General features: G+C 41.0%; 1 protein-coding gene and 1 pseudogene across 2 annotated transcripts in view; both read left to right on the top strand.

Moving 5' to 3' along the window:
- Positions 1-3,732: 3,732 nt before the first annotated feature.
- Positions 3,733-4,569, top strand: LOC119508777 (annotated as a pseudogene).
- A 4,965-nt stretch (positions 4,570-9,534) lies between these two features.
- Positions 9,535-13,199, top strand: part of TCEA1 (transcription elongation factor A1) — a 38,482-nt gene continuing 34,817 nt past the window's right edge. Inside the window, exon 1 of one of the 2 annotated variants that reach the window (XM_037803029.1) lies at positions 9,535-9,735. In XM_037803029.1, coding sequence (XP_037658957.1) covers positions 9,673-9,735 — 63 coding nt within the window. In that variant the 5' untranslated portion in view covers positions 9,535-9,672. The remainder of the gene's footprint in view (positions 9,736-13,199) is intronic. The other variant, XM_037803028.1, reaches the window with a different exon arrangement.

Raw genomic sequence — 13,199 nt, 5'->3', positions numbered from 1 at the left:
ATTTCTGTCTATATAAATTGGAAAACTCCTGCAGTTCTTTTTGATTATAGCATACTTCCCCATGAATCACGCTTTGCACCTCTCCCTGCGGGACCTGTTGGGACTTTAGTCTAGTTATACATCTTGAAGAAAGGAGTTGTGGTGGGGGTGAGTCATGAAAAGAATTAGAAGTATCCTTCAAGCCAATTACTTCAGGACATTCTGTTGTGGTTTCATCTGGTGAAACAGGATTAATCGCCTCAGACAGAGAAGTGAGGGCTGCTTCCTTAGGGGGAGGTGATTACAGGTTTAGCAGACACTGAAGGGTTAATCTCTTTAGGTGGAGGTTTGATGGTAGGCTCCTCATGGCAGAGTAGTGGTCAGGGAGCTGTTTCCTCAAAGCAGTTTGGAGGTTGGGTAGCTGTCTCCTCAGGGCAGACTGGAGGTGGGGGAGGCTGTTTCCTCAGGACAGACCATCACAGCTATATCTAAGAAAGATTCAGCAGAATCCAGGGTCCCAATATCCCCACTGCCATCATTATCAACCCATGTGTCCCCTTCCTAATTTTCAGGATCCCATTCTTTTCCAATCAATGCCTTTACTGTAACAGCAGACACCCTGTGAGGTTGAGATTTTAGTTTACATTGTAAATTGAATACTCATACAATGAGACTCTTTGCCTCATTTTCAGAGATATGAAGCCTGAGGCCACAGGAAGTAAGATTTTCTTTCAGGGCATATATAGAAACCTTTACATCTTTCATATGGCTTTTAGTTTTCAAATTTGAAGCCTTCAGTTCATCCCTTTCTCTTACAACTGTATCTTGTGTATCTAAGAACAACCAGCCAACATCATGATACCTCTTAACTCCACAAAACTCTGTTAAGGTGTCAAAAGCACTGTCACCCAGAGCCTTGCCTCATACAAGAGTATTCTAGTTTGCTAATGCTGCTGGAATGCAAAACACTAGAAACGGATCAGCTTTTATAAAGGGAATTTATTTGGTTACACAGTTACAGTCTTAAGGCCATAAAGTGTCCAAGATAATGCATCAACAATTGGGTACCTTCACTGAAGGATGGCCAATGGCATCCGGAAAGCCTCTGTTAGCTGGCAGGGCATGTGGCTGGCGTCTGCTCTGTAGTTCTGGTCTCAAAATGGCTTTCTCCCAGGAGGTTCCTCTTTAGGCTGCAGTTCCTCAAAAATGTCACCCTTAGCTGCTCTCGGGGTGTTTTTCCTCTCTTAGCTTCTCTGGAGCAAAAGTCTGCTTCCAACAGCTGTCTTCAAGCTGTCTCTCACCTGCATCTCTTCTCTCAGCTCCTGTGTATTCTTCAAAGTGTCCCTCTTAGCTGTAGCAAGCATCTGGGCCTCTGTGGCTCTTTTTAAAGTACTCCAGTAAATCAATCGAGACCCACCCTGAATGGGTGGGGCCACACCTCCATGGAAGCTATCTAATCAGAGTTATCACCCACAGTTGGGTGGGATGCATTTCCATGGAAACCTAATCCAAATGTTCCAACTTAATCCCCACTAATAGGTCTGCTCCCACAAGACTGCATCAAAGAACATGGCTTTTTCTGGGGTACATAATATATATAAACCGGTACAAAGAGTATGATTAGGAGACTCAAATGTTCGTATTTTGCATATCACCATTGCCAACTCATGTCATAGACTGTTGGTGCCATCTTGATTATTGGAAATAGAGTCATTAGTGCATTTGAATCTAATCAGAGTAGAAAACCAATTGTACATGTCCACTTTAAGATTCTGTGTCTCAAGAACCACTCCCAGTATGAAGCTGTGTTAGTTAGAGTTTAGGGAAACAGAAGCAAGAGGAGCTATCTGTAAACATGAAATTTTATAAAAGTATCTCATGCAACTATGGGGATGCATTTGTCCAAATTCTGTAGGGCAGGATGCATGGGTCCAAATTCCATAAGGTAGGATGCATGAGTCCAAATGCTGTAGGGCAGGCAGTGAACTGGCAACTCCAATGAAGGTCTTCAATGAACTCCCCAGGAGATGCTGGCTGGCTGAAGAAGACATGAAGGTTCTCTTTTTTTCTCTGTTAAATCCTTCAGCTGATTGGATTAAATCCAGCTGATTGAATTCTCTCATTGCAAAAGACACTCCCTTTCATTGATGTAATCAGCCACAGATGCAAGCAATTGACCGATGATTTAATAAACCAGCCTTCTGGTTTATTAACCAGACACAAACATCCTTGCAGTAATGGTTAGGCCAGCGCTTGCTTGATCCAACAACTGGGCACCATCACTTGGCCAAGTTGACACATAAACCTGACAACCACAACAGGAATAAATTAAGTGAAAAGAAACTGTCCCTGAGGAAGCCCAGCCACGGATTTAATAGACAGTGACTTTAAACAACTGTCTTATATATGCTCAGATAACTAAAGAAAACCATGGACAAAGAAAAACAATATGTCAACAAAAAAATATAACTAAGGAGATAGAAATAAGACACAGAAAATTTATTAAAATTCTGAAGCTGAATAGTACAATCACTGAAATGAAAATTCACTGGAGGAATTCAACAGCAGATTTGAATAGGCAGAGGAAAGAAAGAGTGAAATTGAATACAGGTCAATTGAGATTATCCTGTCTGAGAAGTAGAGGGATAAAGGAAAAAAGGAGTAGAGCCTAAGGGATCTGTGGGACACCATCAAATATACTAATTTATACATAATGGGAGTCTCAGAAGGACAGAAGACAGAGAAAGTGTCAGAATATTTGAAGCAATCATAGAAAACATCCCAAATAGGATGAAAGACAAGAATCTACACATCCACAAACCTCAATGCACTGTAAGAAGAATAAACTCAAAGATACCTATACCAACCCACATAATCAAATTGTTGCAAGCCAAAGATAGACTACTGAAAGCAACAGAGAAGCAACTCCTTATAAACAAGGTATCCTCACTTAGATCAACCACAATTTCTCATCAGAAATGACGAAGGCTGTGGAATGACATATTTAAAATGCTGTAAGAATTCTACATATGGCAAAAATATCCTTCAAAAGTAGGAGGAACTAAGACATTTCCAGATAAAATCTGAGTTCACTGATACATCTCCCCTCTAAGAAATGCCAAAGGGAGTTCTTAGTATAGAAATGAAATGAAGCCATATGAGTAATAAAGAAACCAGTTAAGGTGACTACAAAGGTAAATATAAAAGCCAACATTATTGTATCTTCAATTTGTAACTTTTTTCTACATGATTTTAAAAACGAATAAAACAATAAATATAAATCTACATTCATGAGCACACGGTGTATAAATGTAAGAATTGAATTAAGTTTAGCTTTCAAGCAAAATGGCGCAGAATGGGAGAAACGAAACTTACTGAACAAAGGGCTGCTAAACTAGCTTGAACCAGCTCTGCAGTTAGGAGGTGGGGGAGGGCCCCTGACGTAAGCCCAGGGTTGGCTCTAGCTTCTTCCCAAAGGTGGACTAGTTAGCTCTCTTGGATAGGCTGTGCAATTTAAAATCCCAAAGGCGGACAGGGTTAGCTCTCTCAGATAGGCTGTACCCTCTGGACTAGGCTTAGAATATAAATATTGCTGTGTTCTATTGCTTGGTGCGCCTGACACGTGTTTGGTTGTGCGCCCATTTTTGCAAGATCGTGAATAAATCCTTTTCTCCTCCACAATCATGAGCATTTATTACAGCATTCTTTCCAACATAAAGAAGTAATTTGTGTCACGCAGAACCACCAACACCAATGCAGTCAGATGATGTTACCTGGAATACACTAGAAACAAACAATTTTGTTCCTTCTAAATAAGAACCAAGACTCAGAGATTTGCAGGAATGAACACAGCCTAACCCAATTATGCAATCGGTCATCCTGTTCCCTGGCAAACAGTGAGTATGTCACAATCAATGAAGAAAAAGGACAGTGCTACTTGTAAATGAAGGTTATAGAATGAACAGCTTTCACTAGGTGTCTCTCAGAATGCGTCTGGCTCAGTAAAAACTATGAGAAAGCGCTGGAGCAAATAGATGAAAATCTAATTTTCTGTAGCTGTTTTATTAGACATAAATGTAAACAGATTCACCAAGATTACCCAGTACCTTATTTGAATTTAAAAACTTACACTAAGGCAACAGAAGAAACTTGTCCCTTTGAAAAAGAAGATGGAATAGAGGGGAAAAAGGAGAAAGGAAAAGCCATTAATAGCTGCTCAGCAGGACACCACCATTGAAAAGGAATTACAGGAGAGACTGAAATAAGATACTTACGGTGGCATCTACAGCTTCCCTGGCCATGCCTTCAGCAAGGTCTTGGAACAGCCCGAGGTAGAGAGTGACTCCAGATGCTGGGGGGAGAACAGGATCAAAATGAGGACGAAGATGTGGGAAAAAGAGACTTTGTGGAAGATGATGAGGTAGGTGACAGTGAGAGACACAAGTGGCTTTGGGAATATGGATAAACTTCATCAGAGATGAAGATCAGGATCATAGAAAGGCCCTTAATGCCAAACACAAAGGCAAAACACCTCTGAAAGGACCTATGCGGAGAAAACGAGCCTATGTAGAGACAACAGTAGGAGCCTGAGATGAAGCTCATGGCTGAGCCCAAATCACGTTATTTCCCTTCAACCATTTATAAATAGGCCAGGACATTTTGAACTTGTCCCTTTCGTTTATCTTTTTAAAAGATTTTTAAATTTTAAGTTACTTTATCAAATAAAAAAAAATTTCCAAACAAAACAAAGCAAAGCAATGGGAAAAACAAATATTCTGAGATAACTTCATTCCTTCCAGGATACTCCTACCATACCAAGAGAAAATTAATGAACTGTAGTCACACCTGAGCATTCCCATATCATTAAGATCACCCTCAATATCTTGTCTGTTCTTATTAGATTATTGTTCCCCCTTCACTAGCTGTTGTCTCTCTCTAGGTCCCTTATATTCTACATCTTTTATCTTAAACACATATACACCTCCAATTTCTGCTCTTTCATGTTGTATTTAACCCAATATTTGTGTTTTCAATATTTAAGCCAATTCTGTGAACTAGAAATCTAGTAGAGAGTGGAGGAAATCCTGAAATTGTGAAGAGAGTATTTTTACAGCATGGACATATATTAAAGTAACAGCATGAGCTTAAGAAGCTTAACAGAGAAGTACTTTTTTTTAAATGCAATTTTATTGAGATATATTCACATAACATACAATCCCCCAAAGCGTACAATCTTGTTCTTCATGTCATCATATAGTTGTGCATTCATAACCACAATCAATCTTTGAACATTTTCATTACTCCAAAAAATAAAATAAAAATTAAAATAAAAAAGAACATCCAAAACATTGCATTCCGCTCCTCCCCCTGTTGTTCATTTATTTACTTTTTTTAATACTTACTCATTGTTTTTTTAAATTTATCAAAAATTAAAAAAAAAAACATTTCAAACAAAACCAAAACAGAGGAATAAGAAAAAATAAATAACCTAAAATAACTATACTGCTTCCAACATGTTCCTACCCTACCCCAAGAAAATTAACAAACCATAACCAAAGAAATAAGAAAAACAAATAACCTAAAATAACTACATTGCTGCCAACTTGTTCCTACCATACCCCACCAAAATTAACAAACCACAGTCATTCCTGAGCATTCCCATAACATGATGTTTACCCTCCATAACTTATCTGTTCCTATTAGATTATCGTTCCCCCTTCACTATTTGTTGTCTATCACTAGGTCCCCTACATTCTACAATATAAACCATTTATTTTACATTTTTCACAGAGTTCACATTAGTGGTAACGTACATTATCTCTTTTTTGGTCCCTGGCTTATTTCATTCAGCATTATGAACAGACAAGTTCTTGAGGCTGGGATAAGATTGTGGTTGTAAATATTTCTAAGTCTTAAATGCTATGTGCTCCTGATACTCTGGTGTCTTTGTTTTTCCCTTAAAATTGTTCTTGTCCTCCTTTCCCTACTCCCATGGGGGTAAAAGGAAGGAAGGAAGAAAAAAGAAGACCTAACATAATTTTTAGTACAAACATGTCTTTTTCCTTAAACATTTCCGTTAATCCAATCTGGGATAAAAAGGAAATCCTCTCTTTGGGAAAAGAATAGAGATACGAAGTTTCATCATAGGGAGCGCCTTCGGAAACCTGCCGCACTTTTCTGATACAGCTCACCATCTTGCTGTCTTCATAGCTTTTGAGACTTTTAGCCAGTAGTTCCTGAAACATGAAACCAAATAGCCTTTGATTTTTGTGCTGTTATTTTTTTCCTTCTTTCTGGGTACCAAACTCAAAGAAGGAAAGGATGGATGAAACTAGTGGGCAGTTCACAGGTTAGTCAGAACAGGTGTTACTTTAAAATCTGTATTGGCATGTTTAGCAACATTCTGCTGGCCCAAGAAACAGCTGTTTCATACCAGTCAAGACAACGTAGGCTGAATCTAGTGCTTAAAAACTGCCTGAGATTAAAAAACTGATATGAAACAATAACAGCAACAGAGAAGTAATTTGTGACAAAAACATAAAGGGGGAGACATGTATATAGGAGCAGAGCACTTTTATACTATTGAAGCCAAATTGGTATTACTCAAACTAGATTGTTATAAATTTAAGATGTTAATTATAATCACCAAAGTTACCACCAAGAAAATGGAAAAAAAAAACATGCAGAAAAGGAAATAAGAATGTAATCAAAATGGTACATGTTCCAGTTTGCTAATGCTGCTGTTATGCAAAACACCAGAATTGAATTGGCTTTTATATAGGGGGTTTATTCAGTCACAAATTTACAGTCTGAAGGCCATGAAAATGTCCAAATTAAGGTATCAACAATAGGGTACCTTCACTGGAGAAAGGTCTTTGGCATCCGGAAAACCTCTGTTAGCTGGGAAGGCATGTGGCTGGCATCTGCTTGCTCCCAGGTTGTGTTTCAAAATGGCATTCTCCAAAATGTCAGTGTCAGTTTTCAATGGCCGTCTTCAAAATGTGTCCCTCAGCTGCAGGAAGTGTCTTGGACCGAGTGGCTCTCTTTAAAGTTCTTCACTAACCGGTCAAGATCCACGCTGAATGGGTGGAACCACACCTCTATGGAAATGATCCTGTCAAAGGTAATACCCACAGTTGGGTGGGTAACATCTCCACGGAAACAATCCAATCCAAAGGTTCCAGCCTAATCAATACTAGTATTTCTGCCCCCACAAGATTGCATCAAAGAACATGGCTTTTTCTGAGGGACATAATATATCCAAACTGGCACAGAGCAGTATAGAAAAATCAATGTCAGGGAAAGACACCTGTTATCACCTCCAGGGGAGGATTCCCACCTGAGGGAGGAGAGCAACCATGGTGTGCAGGTGTCCAGGTATCAAACAACAGCCACAGCTCACACAGATGCTGGATAGAGAAATGCTTTACCCATATAGAGAAGAGCTAGAGCAAGATCAGCTTTAATAGCAGACACCAGCCCCTCATGGCAGTGCATCTTGATCCACAGCCAACATAGGGAGATGGTTTCCACTCACTCCTCTTATGCCACAAGTGAAGGACCCCACTTCCTTCCTGTGGGGAACAGATATAGTAGCTGGGGTATGCCAGGTGCCAGAAAATACACTTTCTTAGCCAAGCAGTTGCCAGTGAATGTTTTCATATGCTAGGGACAATAAGTGAAAAAAAAATGCTGTCAGGCCATTATGTGCTAGGGGATGGGTTTTATCTCCAGCATTCCCAAGAAGGGAGTCAGCCCATACTTATCATTCTGTCCTAAGAACAAGGCTAACACATCTTGTCCTGAGCACATGGTTTATTTGTGAGTCCCAAGGAAAGGTGGCAGGCTGCACTCAGGCTGTCCACTACCACCATCAATTAATCTAACAAGAAGACCAATGGAGGAGTTGAGGAATAAAAATGTCTAAAATGTAGAAAACAAACAGTAAAATGGCAGAAGTAAGCCCTACCTTATTAGTAATTTCTTTATACGTAAATGGATTAAACTTGCCAAGTAAAAGGGAAAGACTGGCAGAATGGATAAAAAAAATTATCCAGCTTTATAATGTCTCACTTTAGATGCAATGATGCAAATAGATTGAAAGTGAAAAGATGGAAAAAGATATGCCAAGCAAATAGTAAACATAAGAGAGCTGGGGTGGCTATACTAATATCAAATGAAATAGACTTTAGGTAAAAGGTCATTACAAGAAATCGAGAAAATTAAATATTGAGAATAGGGTCAATCCATCAAGACCACACAATGGGTTGACTTCCCAGTAGGAATTCATGGTTTTAGAGACTGGAAGGCTGGCTTCTTCCCAGAGAGGGTAGTGTTCTGGCTGGCAGGCAAACCTTGGGTTCCCTGCCTTTGCCAGCCCATATCATGTCCTCCTTTCTCCTTCTATTGCCTTGACTTTGTCTTCTGACTCCTTCCTGTGGTTTTCCTCTTTTTGAGGCCTCTAGTAACAAGACTAAGACACATCCTGATTCAGTCGGCCACACCTTAAGTAAAACAACATCTTCAAGAGACCCTATTTACAGTGGGTTCTCCCCATGGGAACTAGGTTAAGATTAACAACGTTGGTTTTTTTTTTTTTTTTTTTTCCTTGGGATACAAACGCAATCTGCCACACTAAAGACCAGGACATATATAAGTTACATGCTACATATATAAGGAACCAAGGTTTAGTATCCTGCATAGATGAAAAACTGCAAATCAGGGAAAAAACACGAATTTAAGATGAGCCAAGTATGCGAATAGCAATTCACAAGAGAGAAGACAGTTGAAATGAGTGAGCGTGAACTAGGAAACCCTTGTCATCTTAGCATTGAAAGAGGATCCCTAGTTGCTGGATTTTGATCAAGGACGGCTGAATTTGGTGTGGGGTTGTGTCTGATTATAGCAAGAATTGGGAGTGAAAGGATGGCATCAGTCGTGTGATCAGGCAAGATCTTTTGCAGGAGTCTTCAACTCGTCCCTGTTAATCACGTCGCTGTTTCTACTGTCTGCCTTGCTTTGCTGTTAACATGACTCTTCGATCTTCAGAAGCAGGGGATCCTTGGGTAATTTCCGGGGTCAAAAAGGTGATGTCCATTGTTACTCGACCATGTGACAAGTACCATGTCCCAGGCTGTGTCAGGACACAGACGAGACTAGATCTGAGTCCTCAAGGAGAGGACAAACGATCAACGCTGAAAACGATTAAATCCTTAATATCCTAACGGGCTATGGAGGGGGACAGCGTTCCATTTTTCACCGTGACGGCCTACCGAGAGCGCTATCGCCGCTGACCCGGTTCCAATCAGCAAACCCGCCCGACGTTCAGACGCGCGGCTGTCGGTGCTTGCAAAACCTCTGGGCGTCGGGGTGCCGAGGCGGGAATCATGGCGACCGCAGGCACAACTCCGCCCCTCGCCCCGCCCACTTCGGCCCCTCCCTCTCGGCTCTCCCGCTCCCGGCCATCCGCGGTCGACGAGTCTCGCCTGCGCAGTTGCGCGCGGCGCTCAATTGGCGCTGCCTTCAGGGGTGGAGCGTTTGCGGCCGCCGCCGCCGCCGCCGCCGCCGCCGCCGCCGCGGGCTAGCTGTGAGAGGAGGGGCCTAGGCCGGGCCTGCCGCGCGGGGCTCGCCGAGCGTCTGGGCGCCATCCCGACGTCCCCTCCGCCCCGGCTGCGCCGACGTCCCGCCGGAGCCATGGAGGACGAGGTGGTCCGCATTGCCAAGAAGATGGACAAGATGGTGCAGAAGAAGAACGCGGTGAGCGCGGCGGGGCGGGCTTGGGGGCCGGAACGGAGGCCGGGCGGCGGGGGGCGATGGCTGCCTTGGCGGGGTACGGACACGGCGGCCGACGGCTGGGCAGGGGGATTCCCCCGCGCCCCGGGGACCCCCTACTGCGGCCCCCGCGCGGCGACGCCGGGTGCTCACAGCGCCCGCGTCCTGGGCCGGGGGCCCGCGGTCAGGGCCGGCGTCCCGAAGTGATCAGACCCGTTTCGGTACTTGGAAATCCCTGATTGTTAGGGCAGCGCAATAAACCCATCCAGTCAGGGATTAGGGCGTTTTCTCTTTTTAAAATTAAAGCTAAAATATTCGCAGTCGTGAAACCTGGCTAATTTAGGTTAAGAATTGAAGAGCACAGAAAGTCCTCGCTCTTCAACAGAATGCATCCTCTTTTCGTCCTTACTGGCCAATAACTAGAAGTAACATCAGAGAGAGGCGTGTGACTTGCTTTAAACATCATGCTGTTCAAATAATTTGAGAGTCCCCAGGTCTTATTTTTGAGGAAGGCTAAACATTCGCGTGATTATCTCAACTGCCCTGCAAGTTTGTTTAGCAGTTTAAATGATAAAGTGTGCCAGTGTCTGGGCAAGTTGCTAAACATTTTCAAAAAGTGAACCTTGTGAGTTGGTGGTATACAAAAGAGCTGTGATGATTTAGTAACATTCACCAGAGTGTGATGGTAGATGGATTTGGACAATTGCCATTGCTGGGACTTTCTAAGGGGTTTACAGTTAATACCAGTGGCCTTATCTTGTTTTGATGTGTGTTTATGCAAACATGTTCTCTTGTGGTTTGTGTGAGTTTCTACATTTACTTATTTATCTGTTTATTTTTGTAGTTTCTGCATTTTTGTCCATTTGTGTGTGCCATTCTAAAGCCCTCACTCCAAAGTCATGTTTTCAGCTAAGCTTCCACAGTTATCACCACCTGAATTTGTTCCCGCCACGGCATATTTTCAGTGTTACTGTATCTGAAGTAACTTACTCCCATTTATGAAATAAATTCTTTGTCAAACTAATGTGAAGAAGAAAAGGGGTGCTCTGTTTATGTCTATCAAACTGATTTACACAGCAGTTTAGAGTTACTGAAGCATCTGGGCTGAATTCTTAGGTGACTCTCTCAACACAGCTGTGAGTATGTGAGGTGTATCCATTTTACAGATTCAGAAACCGAGTCAGAAAGGTTGAGTAGTTCACCAGTGCTGTGTAAGTTGGATGGAGGCAGCCTGCCTCCCACATGGCAGCCAGAGTGGGAAGTGGCGGGAGCACTGAACTGTGGAGGCTTAAGACACATTCTGTTCCTCTTTTCCTTTAACAGGTGCATTGCCCAGCATTTAATTTCATACCTTGTTAATCTGTATTTGCAATTTTGGCTTTTCAGAGTATTTCCTGTTTGTTTTCTGTTCAGTCATCATTTTTGCTACTGATACAGCCTTTTCATTTCTCCCATTTCCGTTTTTGTTACTTGATAGGCTGAATATTCCTGTTATTTTCTTTAAACAAATTCTTTTCTCTCTGGAGATCCTAAGACTCCTACAGTGAAGCTCCTAGAGAAAAAGCCTTTTTGGGGGATAATTTTTCTCTCTGACTCTGGCTGTAATGAGTGTCCTTTAACCATCTTACACTTTAGGCTGGCCTTGTAATAATAGGTGTTTCTTAAAATGAGCAGCTCCTTAGTGGACAAGTATAGAGAAGGGCAGTTTGTATTTATATGTGGTTCTCAAATTATCAACAGATATTCAGATCTTTAGTAATGAGTCTGAGGGAGGATGAGGATAAATTCCACAGATAATCCTCAAATTTACTTTTGTTTGTCAAATCTCATTTTAATAGTTTAAAATTTTACAAACATGAAAGATTGCTCCCCAAAAAGAAAGATAAAATTGAAACTTTTTTTTTCATTTTCCTGAAATAAAGAGAAAGGGAAATGGTCTAGATGACACCCCCTATCCCCTAAAGCACGTAATCAGCCTGCAGATAGCTTTCTGAGGGTTCAGTAATTTAACAGAAGTTGTTTTGGGGGTTCTAGGATTATGGTAGATTTGTTTCTTCTTTACTGTGGTTTCCAGATTTTCTCTTTCATAATTTTTATACTTTGAAAAAGTGAACTTTGCTTGAAGTATAATAGTTGTCATCTAAATTGACAAATTTAAGTGCTGTTATTGGACATCATTTTGTTTTAATAAAACCATAGGTATCACATTTAAGTAATTATGAAAGTGGCTACCATTGAGCTATTATTCTGAGCCAGGAGTTCTGCTAAGTACTTACATACCTTATCTCATTTATTCTTCAGATAACTTTGCAAGTTAAGTATTATCTCCATTCTAAAAATGAGGAAATGAAGTATTTAGAAAGTTATGTGAACTGTCCCTAAGCCACACAGCTAGTAAGTGGCCAAATGGAGATGTGATTCTACATCTGTTTTGCTCCAAAGCCTGTGCTTCACTGTCTCTAGAAGACCCTTGCATCTTTTTTTTAATTCATTTTTATTGAGGTATATTCACATACCATTCAGTCATCCAGAGTGTACAATCAGTTGTTCACAGTACCATCATATAGTTGTGCGTTCATCACCCCAATCTATTTTTTTAATTCATTTTATTGAGATGTATTCACATACCATGCAGTCATACAAAACAAAGCATGCATTCGCCAGTCTATTTTTGAACATTTTCCTTGTACCAGAAAAAGTTGCATCTGTTTTTGAACTAGGTAGGTGAATGTAAGACCAGGAAGTAAGGGTACTTGCTTTTTGGGGACAGGCAGCTTTCTCTACACTTGAAAGCCAAGTATCCTTACCCTCATCCAAACCAGAATGTTACCCCACATGTGTATTTGATCTCAGACAGTATTCTTAGCTGCTTTGCAATACAAAATTCTTAGACCATGATGAACCTCATAAGGTAGTTTCACACTTTCAAGTTGTAGTGGTTTTTACTTAGGTGTTTTTTTCTTGTCATTTTGACTTGATGTGAATAACCAAGTCTTACTCTAAATCTTGGTTCCACTCCTGGCTCTTCTGAATTTTGTGTTGATTTTAGGCAAGTTCTGTAACATCTGTAAAATGCTTTTCTTCATGGTAAATTGGACATAATTCAGTGAAGAGTAAGTATAAAATGCTTGCCAGTGCCTAGGTGTAGTAAGAGCTAAAAACCAAAAACCAAAACAAAACAAAAACCAGAAAAACAATCTGGAGTTCTCTTTTTCTGCATAGAATTTATGATGCTGTTTGGACTATAAAAGGGAAGGAATAAGGTAAGAATGTGTAGTTTTGAAGTTCATGAAGAGATTTTATGGGTGGTGTTGAGGTTTATTTATATTTTTTATTGAAGGCTCGAGGCGTTATGTTCTGAGTACTAGACTCATATACAGGATTTGCAGATATTGTCTCCCATTTGTGGATTGTCTTTTCATTTTCTTGATAGTGTCCTTTGATGCACA

This window comes from Choloepus didactylus, chromosome 14 (genome assembly GCF_015220235.1).
Source record: "Choloepus didactylus isolate mChoDid1 chromosome 14, mChoDid1.pri, whole genome shotgun sequence".
Classification (NCBI taxonomy): domain Eukaryota; kingdom Metazoa; phylum Chordata; class Mammalia; order Pilosa; family Megalonychidae; genus Choloepus; species Choloepus didactylus.
The sequence above is the reverse complement of the archived record's forward strand: the minus strand, read 5'-3'. Positions and strand labels throughout refer to the sequence as shown.